We start from the raw sequence: 21,754 nt of genomic DNA on the forward strand, positions 1-21,754 counted from the left end.
CATAGCAGGTCAGCAAATAAAAAAGGAAACCTAAATTAAACATTTAAGGTGCACTCCACTTCTCCAAAAAAAATATCTACCCAAAATATACACCTGTCATTTCCCTTTTCAATGGTCATGGAAGTGCTGTATCTTTGCAACATTTTGTACTCTTATTTTACATTTCCAACATGTTTTACTATTTCTTTCTTTTAAATTGGGAGATCTCTATAACTACAATTAGGGGTTGGATTTGATTATCACATGGAAACAATTTTTCATTAAATAAAATAATCAATAGGTTGAACATTAATTATTTTCTGTCATGTTACAGCTGTGTAAAAAAAAATCAGTTAGGCCACACTGGAGTATTATGTACAGTGCTGGTCGCCACACCACAGGAAAGATGTGGTAGCATTAGAGAATGTAGAAGAGATTCACCAGGATGTTGCCTGGAATGGAGGGCCATAGTTACAAGGAGAGATTGGATAGGCTGGGTTTGTTCTCACTGGTGTGAGAGAGGCTGAGGGGTGACCTCACAGGGGTTTATAAGTTTGTAAGGGGCATAGATAGAATAGACATTCAGTCTTTTTCTCAGGGTAGGGGAGCCTAGAACTAGAGAGCATAGGTTTAAGATAAGAGGGGAGACATTAGAAGGAGTTCTGAAGGGCAAGTTTCTCACAAAGGAAGTAGTAAAGGCAGATACAATTATAATGTTTAAAAGGCATTTGGGCAGGTACTTGGATAAGAAAGGAGGGAAACAGGCATAATGCAGGTAAATGGGTTTAGTATAAATAGGCATCACAGTGAGCATGAATGAGTTGGGCTGTAAAGCCCATATCTGTGCTATACAGCACTATGACTCCATGATTACTTACCTCAAGTTTACAAAAATGCTCCTCTGAAGCTGCAAGTAGTCCAGTCAGTCGCATAATGAAGGACAAAATGCTTGGATTAAGGTCCTTATGCTTGGAAGCACTTACAATATTTGCCAGACATGGATTCTTCTGCAGAATACAGAGCTCAGTTTCTGAAGAGAGTGCAGAAAAAAAGGAAATAAAATCTTGATAGTCCAAATACTTTGCAAGTTTTTTGCTTTTGGGAATAATAATCCAGATTATTAGATCAAAATTACATTCATGTAAGTAAGACAAGCAGATCTCATCAATAATCAAATCTTTCATTGTCAACCCATTCTTAGTACATCACAGTGCACTCAAGGACAACAAGGGTGACTAATGTGAGAACTTGGGTGAAAAATCACTTTGGAGTGTATGTCACTGCTGGGAATTACTGCTGTAGAATAAATGACAATAATTTCATTAGTAAAAATTGCAACATTTTCCAATACTAATTCACTACTGATGTACAAAAAATTAAAATTATGTGAATCATATTTCTTCATAACCAATGCTGGCCTCGTTAACCAGGTTAAATAAAATGATTACCATTTCCTGTTATTGCTTGGAAACAATCAAGAAGCTTCTCCAAACAGGTATCATCAACAACTGACTTGTTGGTGTCTCCTAACACAGCACAAACACGGGGCAGTAGCTCTGCATAGTCACTTTCCATTGTGCAACTATGCTACAAATTCTCTGTAAAAAGAAACAAAGATATAATACTTTGTGCTTTTTGCTGGTATATAATTATATCATGTGCCTACCCAAGAATCTCCCTAATAGGCTGTAGATTGTTACATATCTCACAACAGTTAGCTTTCAGCTACTTAGCATATCAAATAGCAGAGAACAAGTTACAGGCTCCAAAAAGTTCGTATACAGTAAGGCATTATACATGTACTTCCATTTTATACCTTCTATTAGCTCTTTTTAATTTTATGTCTATTTTGCTGAATATTAAAGATTTTAGATATTCAATACCAGATTTCATTTTCTGCTTAATTTTTAAATGATATTGCTGATGTTTTCTTGTATACAGAACAGCCACAATAAAAACTCACAACAAAGCACCCCTGAATAGGTAGATAAGCAGGAAAATGAAGAGGTTTTTTGGAGAAAGGAATTATGAAAATCCTAGGGGTAGAAAAGGGGTTTCATGGAGCATCCAAGACAATGAGTGAGATAACATGATGTTTCTGGGACAGAAACACAGTAATAAATTTTAATCCAGGTTCAAGGGGCAAAGATTGTAGGCCAAAGCATATTTCTACAGATCGGAGCTCAAACAGGATATAGCAAGTTCAACACCATCCAGGACAAAGCAACCCCCTTGATTGGCACCCTATCCACTACCCCAAATATCCACTCTCTCCACCACCCATGGATGCAGCAAGCACCATTTACAAAATGCACTTCAGTTACTCCAAAAGTACCTCACAAACCAACCAAGTTGCACACCATACTGATTTGGAAATAGTTCAACATTCCTTTATTATTGCCAGGTTTAAATCATTCCACAACAGCACTTTGAGATCATCTGCCCCTAAACTGCACAGGTTCACAAAAGTAGCCCACCACCACTCCTCAAGAACGATTCGAGACGAGCAATAAATACACCTTTCTAGAAATGCCCACAACACAAAACAAAAATGAATTAAGGAAGTGGCCATGCAACCACTTGAAAAGAATGAACATTAAGGGGCAAACTTATTGAGGCTTGATATCAGCTTGGGTGTTAAATGTACAGGAAAAGACAGACCAGAGTTCTTTATTGATTCAAATTTCTAAAGACAAAGGCAGTGAAGTTGCAAAGAGAGAATTGAAAAAAAATACTAGAGAAGATGAAGGCAGAGACAGTGGTTTCAACAGGTGCATTAAGTAGGGGGGTAAATTGCCAAAATTTTAGGAAGTAACTAAGAGGAAAATAGAACGTCAATGTTACGTGACAAATTCAGCTCATGTCCTCAGATAGATGAAAGTAATTGTAAGGCTTCCATCAGAAGACCTCCATTCCAAATTGTTATGCACATATTTCAAGAAAATATCTGTAAGACAGTGTTTTGTATTATTCAATTACCATTTTTTTAGAATACAAACATTAGCCTCAAACACTTGTTACAGATAGTATCAAAAAACTACTCTCAATAATGTTAACTATGAAACCACCAAATTGTTGTAAAACCCATCTGGCTCACTATAGCTTTTCAGGGAATGAAATCTGTCATTCTCGTCCAACCTAGTGGCAACACTAGACCAACCAGGATGATTGATCTAACTGCCTCAGATGCGGTTAGGGATGAACCATGAATACCAACATTGCAGCAAGATCCACATACTGTAAACAAATTTTCTAAACAAAAACAAAGTATACCATTTTGATAACATGCTGTATTGTCCAGGTTGTGAACAAAATGATGCCTTTCCTTTGACTTACAACTATGCTAAGCTTGTGTTCTTGATTCCAAGGTCCACCCCCACTTAAAAGGTTTAACACAAAGATTTTGGGAAAATCACAAAAGGGAGAAAGTACAAGATATTCACTAACAAATTTAATGGGAAATTCAGGAAGAATTTCATTTACTCAAAGATTGTTTAAAATGTGGAATGACCACCACAAGAAAAGCAGATGCATTTCAACTGGATAACTGCAAGAGAACTAGCATTAGTGTCATACAGCACAGTGACAGGCCCTTCGGCCACCACGTCCATGTCAAATCATGGAGCACGCATCTACCCTAATCCAATTTTTCAGCGATTGGTTGGTAACTTTATATTCCTTGGGGTTTCAAGTCTCATCTAAGTAAACGTGAGACTTTCTACCTACACCATTCCCCCAGGCATTCCAGTTCACCAGCTGCGTGCAAAAGTTCTTCCTCAGATCCCTTCTAAACCTCCTATCCTTTACCTTAAACACATGCTACTGTCGGGCATCCATGCAATGGAGAAACGCCTTTTCACTCTCTACCCTATCTATGCACCTCATAATTATGCATACCTTGATCAGGACCCTCACAGCCCTGCTCTGCTCCAAGGTAAAAGGAGTAAACAAGGTGTACAGGTGGTAAGGTGAGAATGAAGATGGGATGGGAGGCGGCTTCCGTGGAGCATGAACATTGAGAGAGGACAGTTTCTGTGTTGTTTTTTCTAGCTAATTCCACATAAGAGAAAGTGAATTACCGGACGATGTAGGACTGAACTGTAACAGACTCTGTCAAGCAGTTCCCAACACACAGTTGAGGCAGAGATTAGATCCACCTCGAACTTTAACCCACTGCCACGAAGACCAACAGCGGAGGCGGGGCTAAGGCAATGTCGACGATTTTAATTTTTAAACTTTAACGAATACTGCGGCCAAGCGCCCCGCCGTCCGAGCTCCTTCGCTGTGCGGGGAACCAGCGGAGCGGCCGCGCCCCCACCGCCGGCCGAACATCCGCCACCTCCGGTAACGCTCAGGGGGGTGGGCGGAAAATCCAAAACAAATAATTCTACATGACATTAACCATCAGCCGCAATCAGAGTTTTTTTTTCAATTTTACTCTTCAATCGGTGACGATGCTGGTAACCAATAATGATTTCCCCCCTCTTTGAATTTGTTCCCCCACTACATGATAAGAGATTCACCCCTCCGGATGCTTGGGAGCGGCGCTGACCTCGAGGTAAAGTTCAAACACACGCGCAGTCGGTTTACGCGCGCTCCCGCGGTCGTTCGGTCGCGCGCGCCGGGTGGTGGTGGTGGTGGTGGTGGTGCGTACGCGTACGCGTGCACGTGCACGCGCGGGCGCGCTGTCTCGCTCTTTTTCCGGCCGCCGATCGAGAGGAGAATGAAGGAAACGAGCGACGGCGAGGCCCGGGAGGCTGAAGATGAAGTTGCAGAGTTGGAAGAGCCGGAGGAAGGCTTCAGTGATCCCGAAGGCTTCGTGGATGATATCTCCGACGAGGGTAAAGGGGAAAAAATCCGTTTCGTTTGATGATTTTGACGCAGAGGTGGAACATTTGGTAGCACTGAGTCCATGTGCGTTTGGGAGTAGTTGGAGCCCGCGGCCTAATGTGTGTCTAGAGCCGGCTTTCGGAAGGCAGAACTGCTGTAGATTTTATACTACGTTGACTAGGTTGCTTGCAGATTATTTCAACCAGGCTGTGTGGCCTTTGTCATTGTTTATCTGGCGTGCCATTGATTAATTGTTGCAACTAACTGCCTAGTCTGTCTTTAGACTGAAGCATCTTTAATTTTTAAAGACATATGCAGCAAAGTGTTTGATCCGCTAGTAAAATGTGTAATGTGATACTAATAAGAATTCTTCCTCTTAAACCAGAGACGAACTGTAAGGAGATATTTTCATGAATTTTGTTTGGATTATCATTTGATTGTATCCCACTACGTGTAATTTTAAATTAGTACCACCCACCTGCTGTGTTCTTTTGCAATGTATTCTAGTTTATTGGTGTCCAAACCTTTTTGGATAAAGGACTCTTTACTCAATATATCAGTAAACAGAACTTTCCCACCCCTCTGCACCCAATCTAAATATAACACTATACATTAATGAAACAGAAATTTCAAATTTACTGTGATCCTCATTTTCTTTGAGTAAAGACAATAGATTCTTTTTCCTTTTATAAGTCACAACCCCATCTCCAGCCTCTCAAATTCTTGTTCACTTTACCAGGAATACTGTGTTTGAATAACTTGAATAGATGCCACCTGTTTAAGATCAGTAAATCATATATGGTTTTTGATAAGCTGGACTTTTAACTTCTAAACCAGCCTGTAATCTTTGACATAGTTGACACCATCCTCATCTAGTAGCTATCCTGCTTTTTCCCTACAATACCAACCCAACTGTTGAACTGGATAGGAGCACTTGTTATCTGGTGATTTTTGAGGAGTAATCCTTGCCTGCCCTGTCCCGCCTGTTATTCATCTACTTTGTTCTTATCCTTGTCTTAATCCTTCCATGATCTAACCCCTGTGTCTCTGTAATTTACAAATTTCTAATCTTCTGGGATATTTATACCACTAGTTCTGACCTCTTGCTGATTCCTGAATTTTAATCACTCCACATTTGTTGGCTGTGCTTTCAACTCCCAAAATGCTAAACACTAGAATTCTCCCTGTAAATTGTTCCTCTATGTATTTTGAGGAGATTTCTTAATCTAAGTTTTTGGTCAATTACTGTAATACTTATGTGGTCTTGAGTCAGTTTTATTTGATTCTGTTCCTATGCCTTGGGCTACATTGTTGTTACTTCACAAAAATTGTAGCTGTCTGTCCTCCATATAATATTTGACAACATCTGTGATTATTTGAGGCTGAGAGAATGCATGTGGGTGAACTGCTGTGCAGAGCATGAGACAGGAGTGCTGTAGTGTTATTCCACAGGATCCTCAAAGTTTAAGCACCAGTGCTTTAGGGTAAGAAATACTATCTTGAATACTGTCAAATACACTAATTGTCAGTATATTTGCTATAACGTAAACTTAATTGCAAAGGCACAAGCAATTATTCAACTAATTTCACTTTAAGTGGAATATGTTCTTCTGTAACCCAATTTAGAAATGGGAGCCATTCATAACTGGGATAAATGCACAATACCTGCAATGATACAAGAGGAAAAAGTTGATTTAGTTTTCTATCATTAAACCAACCTTTCTTTTCATGGGCAATTATAAGATAATCGGTCAGATTTAAGTGGAAAAAATCTGAACTAAGCTAATTAAAATTTGCAGCAAGATTGATCAAGCAAATGAAAAATCTGTTTTGGATAATACAAATGTACTGTATATTGTGGTTCATTAATTAGAGCTTCATTTGTTTCCTGTTTTATTATTCCAGATAGGTGATACACATACCAATAAGCACACAGTAAAAGACTCTTGGACAACACATACATTTGTTTGCTTTGGTGGAGGCCTTGGGGAAATTGTGCATCTGCTACTGGCTTCAAGATTTATGTTGTGGAGGAAGGAATGTCTTCAGACCCTTTGCTTTTTTTTGTTACCCTTCAGTCAGATGCCTATAGCACTAAAACTTCCTTATCAAATCATAGTTACCATTGTAACTGCAACTGTGGCGTTGTTCTTTCTGTTTTGTTGCTATGTAGTTGATAACTTTTCTCTGTCATGGCTTCTTTGCTGTGGTTAACTGTTATTGGGATCGGCATATTACAAAAGCTTAGTTCTGTTTGTCCTGCTCCTGTGTAGTGGGCGTATCTGCCACAATGATTTCTGTTTGTTCCCTTTAGTTACCTAATGTGTACGCAATTTTGGCCCCTTTTTATCATTAACTTAATGCCTCATGGGTATAGTCAGTGCACTGACAGCATTTTGTACCCTAAACATTGTTACCACATCAGTGGTTTCTGATGTCAATTTGTGGTGGTATTTATTGATAATGCTGTGCGTAGTTTATTTCTACTTTTGCTGCTGTCCATCAGTTTGAATTTAAAAAATAAAAGTAGTAGTCAGAACAGGCCATAAGGCTCCACATCTTAACTCAGCATAAGATCTATGGGAAGAAGAAACTTCTTCTCATTCCCATTCTGAATGGCCAGTCATTTATTTTGAGACTGACCCCTGGTTCAAGACACCACAGCAAGGGGAAGCATCAACTCTGCATCTATTTTGGCATGTCCCTCAAGAACTTTCATATGTTTCAAAGAAATCTCATTCTTCTAAACGTGGGTATAGGCCCAGTCAAATCTGCATTCCCTGGAATTGATCTGGTGAACCTTTGCAAGCATTTGTTCTAAGACTGATATGGAGATCAGGGCTGTACATAATTGAAGCAAAATGATTCTACTCTTGTACTCAAATTCTCTTGCAATAAATGCTAATATATCATTTGCTTTCCTAATTGTTTGTTGTACCTACGTACTAACGTTCAGAGATTTGAATATAAAGATACGCGAGTCCCTCTGAAAACCATTCTTTCAACCTCTGACTACATTTTAAAAAAAGCCTTTTATTAAACCTAAAGCGCATAGTCTTGAATTCTTCCATAGTACATTCTGTCTGCCATGCCCTTGCCCCCAAAGCCCCTCTGCATCCTCCTGACAGCTCATACTAGTGTAACGTTGTATCATCAACAGACTTGTATATATTACATTCAATCCTTCATCGAACCGATTGATGTAGATTTTGAACTGCCGGGGTCCTGTCACTGGTCTCAATGCTGCCCCACTACTCATAGCCGCCCAATTAGCAAATTATTTGGTTATTCTTATTCTGTTTTCTGCCTGTTAACCAATCCTTAATCCATTAGTGTTTATTACCCCGAATATGGTGCACTCTAATTTTGTTTTATAATCTCTTGAGTGGCATCTTATTTAAGCCTAATTAAAGCTCTAAAAGCATCACATAAACTGATGTTATGCATTTGTACTTATTTCTTTCAATCCTTTCAGGAGTACAGTATTCCCAAAAAAATCTTTCTGAGCATTTTGTTGTGCATATAAACAAATCAATACTATGACAGTAATTATTATTTTTTTAATTGCTATAGAATTGCTGGGTGATATTTTGAAGGATCAACCTCTAGAAGCTGATGGCATAGATTCTGTTATTGTTGTGGATAATGTACCACAAGTTGGACCAGATCGACTAGAGAAACTTCGAAATGTCATCCAGAAGATCTTTTCCAAGTTTGGGAAAATTACAAATGAATTTTACCCAGAAACAGATGGGAAGACTAAAGGGTATGTTTCCTTTTAATGTACACTTCTGTGTCTTGAGCATTAGCTATATTCCTGTTAAAGCATATTGAGTAAAAGCATCAAGATATTGTATGTCCAAAAAGAAAATGCTACAGATGCTGGGAATGAGTAACAAAAACAGAAAATGTTGGAAATTCACAGATGGTTGAGCAGCATTTATCTTTCTGGTGAAAAAATCACTGAACTGAGACATGAGCCTGAACCTTGCTGGTAAATGCAGGCAATTCCACACTGAATTGCATAAGTTTGGAACACTCATACAGATGTGAAAGTCCCAATCTTGCAGTCTAATTGCACTGGCTTTCTGGTAATGCTGTGCTGCTCGTTGGCTAGACTGGACCCAGGATCAACATGCCCATTCATTTGAATGACAGTTGTGTGGCTGTGGGAGTGAAAGGTGAAAATAAGTTATTTGTGTTTTGTTCACTTTTTTTTAATTGCCTGTGTTTTGTATTTTTTCAAATCATTTTATTGTTAAGTTTATAAATATTTTGAATATCATAGATATTCAGAATTATTGGAAAACCTTAGGAACTTTTACAGAAGCCAGAGGAGTTTCCTGGAAGGGGTTTATTCTGACTTGCCTATGTCACCCCATTCGATAGAGGTCCTGCCACCATCTGGCCTCATTGCTGAACTGAGGCGTTCCTAGCCGTAAAGGCAAATTTGGGACAGCAGGGAATGTGAGCAGATGGTGTTTTGGTTTATTATTGTCACTTGTACAGAGGTACAGTGAAAAGCTTGTCTTACAAACCGATCATACAGGTCAATTCATTACAGTGCAGTTGCGTTAACTTAGTACAAAGTGCGTTGATGTAGTACAGGTAAAAACAGTAACAGTGCAGAGTAAAGTGTCCCAGCTACAGGGAAAGTGCAGTGCAATGAGGTGCAAGGTCACAACAAGTGACGTGACATCATAGTCCATCTCATTGTATAAGGGAACCGTTCAATAGTCTTATCACAGTGGGGTAGAAGCTGTCCCTAAGTCTGGTGGTATGTGCCCTCGGGCACCTGTATCTTCTACCCGATGGAAGAGAAGAGAGAATGTGCTGGGTGGGTGAGGTCTTTGATTATGCTGGCTGCTACACCAAGACAACGAGAGTCCAAGGAGAGGAGGCTGGTCTCCACTCTGGAAAATCTGGGCCATTAATTTTGTTTCTTTGAAGAGACTGTCCTGCTGAGCATATCCAAGATTTTCTGAATTTATATTGAGGTTGTTTCCTTTTAATTAGGCTAAGTTTGGCAAACTTGCAGTTTTTATTGAAGTGTTATTCTGTACTATTAGAAAGCCATTTCTTCTATTGTTTTGTATAATAAAACTTGTGTCCTAAGCTTTAAAGCTGTTTCACAAGATTGTTAAGAAACTGTATTTAACATGACCCATGGATAGAAGTTAGAGCAGTTGCTTTAGGTTTTGGGACAATCCTAAAGAAGGAAAGTAATGCAGATGTTTAGAAAGACAATTTGAATTTGGCTGGCAGCTAATACATGCCATCAGCATGAAGCACTTAAAGTTGGGAACATACAAGAGGCCATAATTGGAGTGCAAATATCTTAGGATTGTAATACTGGAAATGATTATGTAGATAACGGGTTGTAAAGCTGCAGTGAAATTTGAAAATAATTCTTTTAAGTAAAATTTAACTTGTGTGCAATTGTAGAACTGAGGAATCTTTTCGAAATACTGGAGGTCTGAAGTACAGAAGCATCCTTTCTGAAAATGCCAGCACAAAGCTCAATGATGTGACATGCTATGCAGGGGGCCATTATACTTCACCTTGGAAATATAACATTTTCCCTGTGCTCAAATGAGAGAATTGTAAACAACTGTTGAATTGTGTATATATTTTTGTCTCTGATCTGAGATTTGGGTTTTCAGTTTTTTGTGATTTGCCTTGACTATCCATCTTTTGTAACAAAGTATTTAAGTATTAAAAGGCTTTGTATGTAACCAATAAACTTTGTGGCAACACTCTTAATATTCAATTTTGTTTCCAGGTACATTTTCTTGGAATACAGTTCACCAGCTTGTGCTGTGGATGCTGTAAAAAATGCAGATGGATACAAGTTAGACAAACAGCATACCTTTCGTGTCAATCTCTTCACTGACTTTGATAAGTAAGTGTGAAGTTATGGTATTTTATGTCAATTTATTATTTCTGTTGGGAATAAAAGCATTTGATATTTTGATGTATTGTATTGTTTTGCACAGAGGGCTGCTAAGAAACAAATGGGCCGAGGTTGGGAGTATTAAGTGGGGCTGTGGGGGGTGATGATTTGTGAAGTAAATTTATCAATATTGCTTTACTTCAAAGTGCCAAGAACCTGCTTATTGCTGAAACATTCATTGGCAGTATTAAATATTGTACAGAACTTTTTTACAGCTATGTTCAATTGTATTTCTTTACCAGATACATGAACATTAGTGATGATTGGGAAATTCCAGAGAAACAGCCTTTCAAAGATTTTGTAAGTAATTGTGATATGTTAAATCAACCACGTTGGGACATATTTGTTATGACATTATTATTGGAAGTTCATTTTTTAATGTACCAAGATTTGGCTTTGGGATCCTTCAGTATTGGGAAGTGTAACGTGACTGAGATGCAACATAGAAATCCAACCTAGAGGATGTGTTAGAAGTAACTATAAGATCTCAGCAACCATCTGTATTGGGCAAATGGTACTGATGATTTTAATACATCAAATGTTGACTACTAAGGTGCCACTTAAAACATATTAAACAGCAGTGCTATTTCAGGAAGTTCAAACAACTGTTTTCACTAATGAAGGCCCTTGTTCTTTTAAGTGACTGCATATGGTGGGCAAATTCTGTCACTAGGAACATGTCAATTATAAACAAAGTTCTGTTTTCGATTATCCCATTTCAAAATGGACATTTTTTCTATATACTCCATTAAAAGTTAATGTCAAGTTGTTAATACCTGTATGTTATACAGGGGAATCTTCGATACTGGATAGAAGATCCAGACTGCAGAGATCAATGCAGTATCATCTACGAGTCTGGAGACAGAACAGCCATTTTGTGGAATGATATAAAGGAACCTGTCGTCATTGAAGAGCGTGCAGTGAGTATCATTTGGATTTCAATATTCATTAAGTTGTCGGTGGCTGAAGGAAGTTTTAGGGAACCAAATATGTAAAATAAAATAGTTGTACCAAGATAACAAGTTTATGGTATTCTTGCTTTGGTATGTATTTAAGTAAAATGGATTGATTGCAAAGATGATCTTAGACATTTTTTTGTCAAAGCAATAGTATTCTGCTGGGATATTTGTTGTTTGTAATTTACAATTAAATGATTTTGATGAAAACTTAGGTGGGCTGAGTAGTAAGTTTGCAGACCGAAGAAAAAATTGGAGTTGTGTATAGTGAGGAAGGTTGTCAAAGGATTCAGCAGGATATAGACCAGCTGGGAATATAGGCAAAGTGGCGAATGGAGTTTAATCCAAACGAGTGAGGTGTTACAATTTGGGAGATCAAATGCACAAGGAAACTATACAATAAATGGCAGGACCCAAGAGTATTGATATACAGAGGGATCTTGGGGTGCAAGTCAGAGCTCCCTGAAAAAGGCAACGTGGGTAGATAGTGTGGTAAAGAAGGCATATGCCATACTTGCCATTGTTGGTTGGGTTGTTAAGTATAAAAGCTAGGAAGTCCTGTTGAAGTCCTAGGCCCCGTTTGGAGTACTGTGGGCAGTTCTGATTGCCACATTGGAGGAAGGATGTGGAAGCTTTGGAGAGGGTACAGAATAAGCTCACAAGGATTAGAGAGTTTTAGCTATAAGGAGAAGTCAGACTCTGGTTTCTCTAGAGCTTTGGAGGTTGAAGGGAGACTGATCGAAGTTTATAAAATTATGAGAGGCATAGAGAGGGTAGATGGTCAGAGTCTCTTTCCCATTGTAGAAATGTCAAATACTAGAGGACATAGCTTTAAGGTGAGAGGGGGAAGGTTTAAGGGAGATGTGTGGGGCAAGTGGGAGGTGCCTGGAACGTGCTGCCAGGATAAGTGGTGGAGGCAGATACAATAGCGTTTAAAAGGCATTTAGACAGGCACATGAACAGGCAGAGGATTGAGGGACATAAACCATGTACTGCCAGAGGAGATTAGTTTAGGTTGGCATCATGGTCGGCACAATCGTCGTGGGCTGAAGGGTCTGTTCCTGTGCTATACTGTTTTATGTTGTATGAAACACTTGTGTTGCCAATCACAGATGCCTCCTTTTAGAGTATTGTGAGTACTATGCGCTACTGATTAGAAATAAATTTCTGTGACTAGCCTACTGATTAAGAATATTAAGAGAAGCAGGAGTAGACCATTCAGCCTTTTGCACCTGCTCAGCCATTCAATAATGTGCCTGATATTTTGCATTAACATCACTTTCATCCATTAACCTCTATATCCCTTGATTACTTTTCAATATCTTAAAAAAACAATCTCTCTATTGAATATACCCTAGGACTGAGCTGCCACAGCCTTGTGTAGAGAATTGCAGAGATTCAGTATCTGCTTGTTGCAGACATTTTTTTCTCTTCTCTGTCCTGAATGCCTTGCTTCATAATTTGTGACTGTGACTCGGGGGTTCTATTTTCTCCAACCAGGGGAAAAGCTAACTGCATGTACCCTGCTTGGACCTCTAAGAATTTGTCTGTTTCAATGAGGTGACTTCTCATTATTCTGAACTCCAGTATGGGGCCAGTCTGCTTAATCTTCTACAACAAATCCACCATCCTAGGAATAAATCTGCTGACACTTCAATGCACCCTCAATTGCAAGTGTATCTTTCCTGGAACCATTTACAGTCTTCCAGATGTAGTCTTGCCAGATCTGTATGTAAAACAGAACAGAATGTTTCTACTAGAGAAATGTTTCTACTCTTGGATTTAAATCTTGCAATAAAATCCAACAATAAAGTCTAATATTTGTTTTCCCAATTGCTTGTTGAACCTGCTTGTTAGCTTTCAATGATTCATGTGCAAGAGTACACAAGTCCATATGAACACCACCATCTTTCAATCTTTCGCCACTTGAAGAAATATCTACCTTTTTGCTTTCTACCAATATAGATGACTTTTCCACAATATATTTCGTCTTCCATACCCCCTGCCTTACTCTTGATCCGTTCATTTAAGTTACTGATTATAGTTTGTGAACAACTGGGGTCTGATATTGATCCCTGTGGCACCCCACTGGTCACAACCTACCAATCTAAAATTGACCCATTTATTTTTAATCTTGTTTGTTAACCAATCCTCAGTTCACACCAATGTATTACCCTCATAATGGATGACAATTTTCTTCAATAATTTGTTGAATATCACTTTATCAAAGGCCTTCTGGTCAAAATTCATCATATCAGCTGATTTGTTCTTATTTCTGTGCTTTAAAATCTGTGACAGATTTGTCAAATGTGATTTCAGCATTCTTCCCTACCACTGTTGGTCTCACTAGTTTATATCTCCTTGTGTTCTATAGGTTTGCTACATTTTCAGGCTGTGGAAACCATTGTAGAATCTAATTTTAGAAGATAACAGTCAGTGCATTCACTGTCTCCATCATCACCTCCTTAAATCCTAGAATGAGGGTTAACAGGTTATGAGGATTTGTTGTGCTTCACTCCCATTAGATGCTAATACTAATTTCTTTGAACTCATTTGCTCTGAACCTTTAGCCTTTCACCACTTCTGAGAGATTTTCTGGGAGAAAAGGATAAAATATTACTTGTAAGATGTGTGTTAATTGTTTAGAACTTTGTTGCCTCTTTACTGTCACATCTTTGCAATGTAGGATTGGAGTCTTCGTAGCCAGCTCATGTCATTTGCCTTTGTGGTTTACATTATTCAGACTTAAGACCTAGATTTAGATTGAACTTGAGTCACTTTCAATCTTTGTATAAAGTTCTGCCATATTGTGATCACCATTGCCTAAAGGCTTTTTAATTGTCAGATCGTTGGTTTACCCTTTTTTCATTACACAGTGCTAAACTGAAAATTGTCAGCTCCCTCACTTGGTTCCTCAAAGTACCGTTGTTGAAAGCCATCTCTTCTACATTCCATAAATTTATCCTCTACATTACCACTGCTAATTTTGTTTTCCCTGTTTGTATGTAGATTAAAGTCTTCCATGATTATTGAATTCACTGTTAGATGCACCTCTAATTTCTTGATTTGTAGATTGGCCATCATGAATTCTATGTTTTGGGAACATATATACAAACGCTACTGATATTTTCTGCCTCTTGGTAATAAGCTAGAACATGTCAATCTTAAAAAGGAGGATGTGCTGGAACTTTCCTAAAACATTAGGATAGATAAGTCCCTGGGGCCAGTTGGGATATATCCCAGGATAATACAGGAAGCAAGGGAAGAGATTTCTGAGCCCTTGATGATGATCTTTACGTCCTCATTGGCCACAGAAGTACCACCAGATGATTGGAGCATGGCAAATGTTATTCCTTCATTCAGGGAAGGGAGTAGGGATAACCCTGGCAATTATAGACCAGTTAGTCTTACTTCAGTGGTGGGAAAATTATTGGAAAAGATTCTTATGGACAGGATTTATGAGCATTTGGAGAAGCATAGTCTGATTAGGGATAGTCAACATGGCTTTGTGAGGGGTAGGTCATGCCTCATGAGCCTGATTGTTTTGTCACATCCTCAAAGAATTCACATTGAGGGTAGAGCAGTGGATGTGGTGTATATGGACTTTAATAAGGCGTTTGATATGGTTCCCCGTGATAGGCTCATTCAGAAGGTTGGGAGGCATGGGATCCAGGGAAACTTGGCTGTGTGGATTCAGAATTGGCTTGCCCATAGAAGGCAAGGGGTGATTGTAGATGGAGCATATTCTGCCTGGAGGTCTGTGACCAGTGGTTTTCTGCAGGGATCTGTTCTGGGAATCCTGCTCTTTGATTTTTTTTAATGACTTGGATGAGGAAGTGGTAGGGTGAGTTTGTGAGTTTGCCAATGACACAAAGGTTGGTTGTGTTGCAGATAGTGTAGAAGGTTGTCTAGGGTTACAATGGGACATTGATAGGATGCAAATCTGGGCTGAGAAGTGGCAGATGTTCAACCCAGATAAGGTGTGAAGTGATTCACTTTGGAGGGTTGAATTTGGAGGCAGTTTACAAGGTTAATGGCAGGATTTTTAGCAGCATGGAGGAACAGTGGGATCTTGGGGTCCAAGTCCATAGATCCTTCAAAGTTGCTGCGCAAATTGATAGGGTTGTTGGCCTTCATTGGTCAGAGTGGTTGATTTCAAGAGCTGCAAGGTAATGTTGCAGCTCTATAAAACACTGGTTAGACTACATTTAGAATATTGCATTCAGTTCTGGTCACTCACTTATAGGTAGGATGTGGAAGCTTTAGAAAAGGTGCAGAGGACATTTACCAGGATGATACCTGGAGTGGAGAGCATGTGTTACGAGGATAGGTTGAGTGAGCTAGGGCTTTTCTCTTTGGAGCAAAGGAGGGATGAGAGGTAACCTGAGAGGTTTACAAGATAAGAGGCATAGATCGAGTGGACAGCCAGAGACTTTTCCTCAGGGTGAAAATGGCTAACACGGTGGGGGGGGGGGGGGGGGGTGTAATTTTAAGGTGATTGGAGGAAAGTGGGGGGGGGGGGGGGGGGGTGGATATCAGAGGTAAGTATTTTTGATGCAGAGAATGGTGGGTGCGTGGAACACGCTGCCAGGGGTGCTGGTAGAGGCAGATACATTAGGAACATTTCTTAGCTAGGCAGGTGGATGATAGAAAAAAGGAGGGGTATGTGGGAGGGAATGGTTTGATTGATCTTAGATGAGGTTAAAAGGTTGGCGCAACATCGTGGGTCAAAGGGCCTGTACTGTGCTGTAATGTTCTATGTAATTAATTCCAGCTGAGATCTTTCCTCACTATTGCCTCTATTCATATTCCGTAATATAAGAGCTAACTGCCTCCTTTTCCATTTTGTCTGTCTATTCTAAAAGTTAAGTATCCTGGAATGTTTAATTCCCTTTGTCATTCTGCAACTACATCTCTGTGATGGCTATTGGATCATACCCATTAGTTTCCATTTGTGCCATTAATTCACCAACCCTGTTATAAATGTTATGTTCATCTGTATTTGTTTGCTTTTTGATAATTAAGTTGGTCTATTATTTTACTTGTACCTATAATCTCTGTATAGTGCATAATAACAGTGGGCATGCACAATTAAAATATTGTGTGAGCAAGTTCCTGGGTGGAAAAAGTTAATATTCATTCCAATACAAATTATATTTTCAGAAAGTAACATTTAACAATACAGTATATGATTTTATTGAGACATGGTAAGTCTGGTATATTTTTGGGAGGAGTAGGTTACTCTGGACTTGGTTTTCCACGATCTCAATCACAGATTTCACTGTGTCATTTGAGTCTGATAGAAATTAATTATAGTGGTAGTCAACACCTCCTTTATAAATTGTAGCGTGCGTTGACCAAAATTATGGAAGGGGAACTAGATGAAGTTGATTCACATCCCGTTTAATGATTTTCTTTTGTTGCATTGCATTGTAGTATCATAGTTTGTAGTGAGTTATTAATTCACGCTGGGACTATTGGATTTAAAATTGCCTAAGAGAACATTATGGAAAAGGATTGATTAAAGCTAACTTACAAATTCCTACCTGTCAAAAATAAATGTTTGCATGACTTGTAGAGATTTATGTGTTACTGGCTCATTGTTAATGATACTAGCAACTTCATCTAGTTTCCCCTTCCATAATCTTGGTCAATGCATGCTACAATTTATGAAGGAGGTGTTGACTACCACTACAATTAATTTCTATCAGCCTATCAGACTCAAATGACACTATGAAATCTGTGATTGAGATCTTAGGGGGAAAACAAAGATCCGACAAATGTTGCTTGAGTCTCTTATCAAACTTTAGTTTTTGTAGTTGTGTTTTTGAGGCATTCCTTTTGGGATCTTTTAATGCTTTCAATCAGAAATTCAGTAAGGCAAAGAATGAACAGTTGTAAGTGCTATTGCACGTGTACCTTGGTACATTCAACTATTGATAACCTATTATAGCAGCCATACCTATCATAATCACATTTTAACTGGTAATAGTAACCATCCTGTCTGCTTTGAGTAATCACGGAGCTTGGTGTACCTGCTATAAAATGTTCAGGTTCGTAAATTATGTTTTATTTTGTTTACAGCGTTGGACAGAAACATATGTTCGTTGGTCTCCCAAAGGCACATACTTAGCGACATTCCATCAACGTGGTATTGCTCTTTGGGGTGGGGAGAAGTTCAAGCAAATTCAGCGGTTTAGCCACCAAGGTGTCCAGCTAATTGATTTTTCTCCGTGTGAAAGGTATTTATTTAGATGTAGGGCTAAGAGTCTCCACGGTCTGTTTTCCTTAATCATGCTTCTGCATTTGTGCTCAAGGTATTCTATCTATATTGTATTCCATAAACAAAGTGTGTAAGTTTTTCAATAATCTATCTGTAAAATTTGAATCAGATTACCTATATTATATCCTTCAGTAAAATATCAGAATTGGGTTTATTATCACTAATGTGTTATGAAATTTTAGTGACAGCAGTACAGTACAAGACATGAGGACAAAAATTACTATGTTACAAAAATAAATAGTGCAAAAGAGGAACAATGAAGTAGTGTTCATGGACTGTTCAGAAATCTAATGGTGGAGGGGAAGAAGCTGGTTTTGAAACGTTTGGGTCTTCAGGCTCCTGTACCTCCTCCCCAATGGTGTTAATGTGAAGAGGGCATGTCCTGGATGGTGAGGGTCCTTAATGATGGATGCTGCTTAAAGATATTATGTTTTATTGATGCCTAAATTTTCACTTTCATGTACAGTGCTTTGAAATTATTTATTGAGCAGCCAAGTAATATGGATTACACTGTCGCAATATTTTTTGGGATGAGGTTATGAGCACATGGAATTAAGATTTATTTCTGCGATGGTGATGTAGTTGTGGTGTGTATATTTGGCCATATGTGATATCCATTCTGCAAGGCAATTTGTTCTTTCATCAGCTGAGATACAGTCTTTATCAATAAAAGAATTGAAGGCAAAAGTTTAGTGATTTTTATAGTCTCTTTGTGAAGTTTGAGGTTAGGGTGGAATGTACTCTAAGGACTGATTTATAATGAGGATCAGAAGTGCTTCTGGTACCCTGTGTCCACCTCAAGCACTCACAAGTCCAAGCTAAGTTACTACCCAGCAAAACGTATTGTCAAGAAATAATCAAAAACTTTGTATGGAAAGTACCATGCTTGTCTTGCAAGGCATTTCTGAGCTAGATCTCCAATTCATTAGAAGAATTAGGGCTGGTTTCATGAGACTGCATGAACAAGTCAACAGCAGATTTTGTCTGTGTCCTCTATTTGAACTTGTAACTCATCATAACTAGATTAGTACAGAAAACTAGATATCCTTTTAATTTTCTTTCCTCCTTTCAATCTCCTTGTAACTGCCCTAATTTAGCATTGTTTGACTATATTGTTGAAGTTTGTTTCTGACCGCTTTGCGATTGTTTCAGTGCTGTGGATGTTAGTGCCATCAAAGCTAAATAAAAAAATGAACAGGACAAGGATGTATTTGAACATCGGTAATTTTTTTTCTTTAATTACCCCACAGATATATGGTGTCATTTAGTCCTTTAATGGACACAAAAGATGACCCTCAGGCCATTATCATTTGGGATGTATTAACAGGCCAGAAGAAGCGAGGGTTTCATTGTGAAAGCTCAGCCCATTGGCCAATATTCAAGTAAGTATGATCTCAAGATTGTTGTCTTGTGCCAGAAGGTAGTTAATTAATCCTGAAGAAAGTAAGTCTGTAATTGTTTTTTTTTAATATTAAAGTCTTGTAAATGTGCACGATTAAACATTTGCATTGCTTCCTGTCATTTATTTTAGTTTCCATAAGAATAGCTTTTTTTTATATCACTCCTGAAAGCTAGTTACTGTTAAACCTTTGGACAGGAAAAGGTAGAATCATCCTTTTATTCTTTTCCTTTGCTGCACTTGCTGTTGCCTTCACAACCTTGCTGAGTGCCTTGGCTCTTGCCATGAGTGATTTGTATTTCGTTTCTAACAAAGTTCCATTGTTGTATTTTTCTCAATTGTAGCGCGTAAGCCTTCTGTCCGGTATATAGAAAACCATTATGGATTGGTATTCTGAGGCCTGGGTTGTTGATTCACAAAACGTATTTGAATTCTATGGAGCAACTGGGTAATTTAAACTCAAACAATTCAATTAAACTGGACTTTGTTTGAACATTTAAAGTCAATTTCATTAATAATGACCATAACTCCATCAGATTGTCGTGAAACTTCATCTGCTTCACTTGTTCTTTAGGGAAGGAATTCTGCCAACTTTGTCTAGTCTGGTTTGTATGTGTCTCCACACCCCAGGCAGTGTGGTTGATTACCAAAGTTAGCAGGCCATTCACTTCAGAGGACAATTGGGCATGGACAGAAATGTTGGCAGTAGCATAAAGACAACAAATAATTAAAATAAATGTGCAAGATATAACCCAGCCTTGCCTCTTTTTTTTGTTTTCCCATCCTCCACCCCTTTTTTGCTGGTGCTCACACATTAAGAACATATTCCCAATTACTCAGCTTGATTAGTCTTTCCTTTTGATTAAGATGGTATAATAAACTCAGCATTATCCTCTTTATTTTGACTTGACAGAGCAGTGTTTCTAGTGTAGTGCTAATTTTTCTCTTGCACAAAGTTGAAATGAATGTTGTATGATGCCAACCATAGTACTGCATTCACTAATCAAGACTAATGTTTATGGCAACACGAGAGATGGCAGATGCTAGAAATTTGGAGCAACACGGAAAATGCTGGAGGAACTCAGCAGGTCAGGCAGCATCTATGGAAGGAAATGAATAGTTGACATTTTGGGCGGAGGCCCTTCATCAGTGTTTATGGACTGTAAAGAGCTTCATGTGAATATCATGTTAAATGTTTCTTCTTCTATAGGTGGAGCCATGATGGCAAGTTTTTTGCACGAATGACACAAGATACACTTAGTATTTATGAAACACCTGTGAGTATATGTACTAAATGCTAGATTTTTAATGCCTGAGTCATCATGAGGTGAACATGTCCCAACATTTTCCTTTAAGAATGTTTCTCAAGAGCAGAAATGGAGGGATTTGATTATAATCAGTGATAGAAGTATGAGCTAGAATTGATGTTAAGAAGGTTGCTGTGGAAACTGGTGATAGGGAAAAACGGGGACCATATTGTTTTCAAACCTGTAATTTCAGCACAAAAACTTAAAAGTTGATTACTGATGTACAGGCAGCAACAAAATATGAAAATAATAATTAAATTTGCTTGAGTACTAAATATTGCAAATTCCACAAAATCACATGACTAGTTGGCAAATGAAATTAAAACTGAATTCTCAGCAGGTGAGACAGTATTTGTAGTTAACGTTCCAGGTTAATAACTGTTCATCATAATGAGAAAACTCCAGAATTAAACATTGGTGTTGTAGAAGATGGGCAGAGGTGGAGAGAAGAATGGGGATGCCCATGGTAGGGTGAAGGCCAAAAGGGACTGATTGGCACAAGTGCTGGTGGTGCTGGCTGAGAGGGGGATTGAAGAAGATGAATGATATGCCTGGAGGAGATGCAAGTAGAAGATGAACGAAAATAGGAGGAAACGGAGCAAGGCAAAAAAAAATGCTGGAACTAAAAGGTACATGTAGAAGCAAAACACTGCATGTGCTGGAAATCAATTTTGAGAAAAAAGCAGTACAGTAAGTACTCAACAGGTCAAGCAGCATCTGTGGAAAAAGAAAATTTGAATTAATGTTTTTGGAATTGATCAGAATTGGCCAATTTGGATAGTTACTGAAAGGCTGGCTGTCTGAACTTGAGTCCTGAGGGCTATAATTTGCCAGTTCAGATGATGAGATGCTTTGCCTCCTAAGCTTACCTTAGACTTCTGTCTGAGAGTGTAGGAGCCCATTTAAAAAAAAAGGACAGAATGCAACTGGGATGGAGAATTAAAGTGCCAAATATCTGGAAAATAGGGGCACCCTTGCAGATTGAGTATAGATGCTTTACAAGGTAGTCAGATTGGGTAAACCATGTGCATATCATCTTCACCACCC

At 38.6% G+C, this 21,754-nt stretch overlaps 2 protein-coding genes across 4 annotated transcripts in view; one reads left to right on the top strand and one right to left on the bottom strand.

Annotated features, from left to right (window-relative positions):
* brat1 (BRCA1-associated ATM activator 1) overlaps window positions 1-7,062 on the bottom strand; it is a 30,884-nt gene extending 23,822 nt beyond the window's left edge. The window contains exons 1-3 of one of the 3 annotated variants that reach the window (XM_052020912.1): window positions 4,059-4,463; window positions 1,428-1,577; window positions 858-1,009 (exon numbers count right to left, since the gene is read on the bottom strand). In XM_052020912.1, the coding sequence (XP_051876872.1) occupies window positions 858-1,009; window positions 1,428-1,554 (279 nt within the window). In that variant the 5' untranslated portion in view covers window positions 1,555-1,577; window positions 4,059-4,463. Of the gene's footprint in view, window positions 1-857; window positions 1,010-1,427; window positions 1,578-2,823; window positions 2,837-4,058; window positions 4,464-6,932 lie in introns of those variants that run through there. The other 2 variants (XM_052020913.1, XM_052020915.1) reach the window with 2 other exon arrangements.
* The window catches only part of eif3ba (eukaryotic translation initiation factor 3, subunit Ba), a 35,952-nt gene continuing 18,797 nt past the window's right edge, over window positions 4,600-21,754 (top strand). The window contains exons 1-8 of the mRNA XM_052020916.1: window positions 4,600-4,820; window positions 8,383-8,575; window positions 10,592-10,711; window positions 11,005-11,062; window positions 11,554-11,682; window positions 17,803-17,960; window positions 19,252-19,383; window positions 20,611-20,677. Of these exons, the coding sequence (XP_051876876.1) occupies window positions 4,703-4,820; window positions 8,383-8,575; window positions 10,592-10,711; window positions 11,005-11,062; window positions 11,554-11,682; window positions 17,803-17,960; window positions 19,252-19,383; window positions 20,611-20,677 (975 nt within the window). The 5' untranslated portion in view covers window positions 4,600-4,702. The remainder of the gene's footprint in view (window positions 4,821-8,382; window positions 8,576-10,591; window positions 10,712-11,004; window positions 11,063-11,553; window positions 11,683-17,802; window positions 17,961-19,251; window positions 19,384-20,610; window positions 20,678-21,754) is intronic.

The sequence above is a fragment of the Pristis pectinata genome, chromosome 8 (genome assembly GCF_009764475.1).
Source record: "Pristis pectinata isolate sPriPec2 chromosome 8, sPriPec2.1.pri, whole genome shotgun sequence".
NCBI lineage: Eukaryota > Metazoa > Chordata > Chondrichthyes > Rhinopristiformes > Pristidae > Pristis > Pristis pectinata.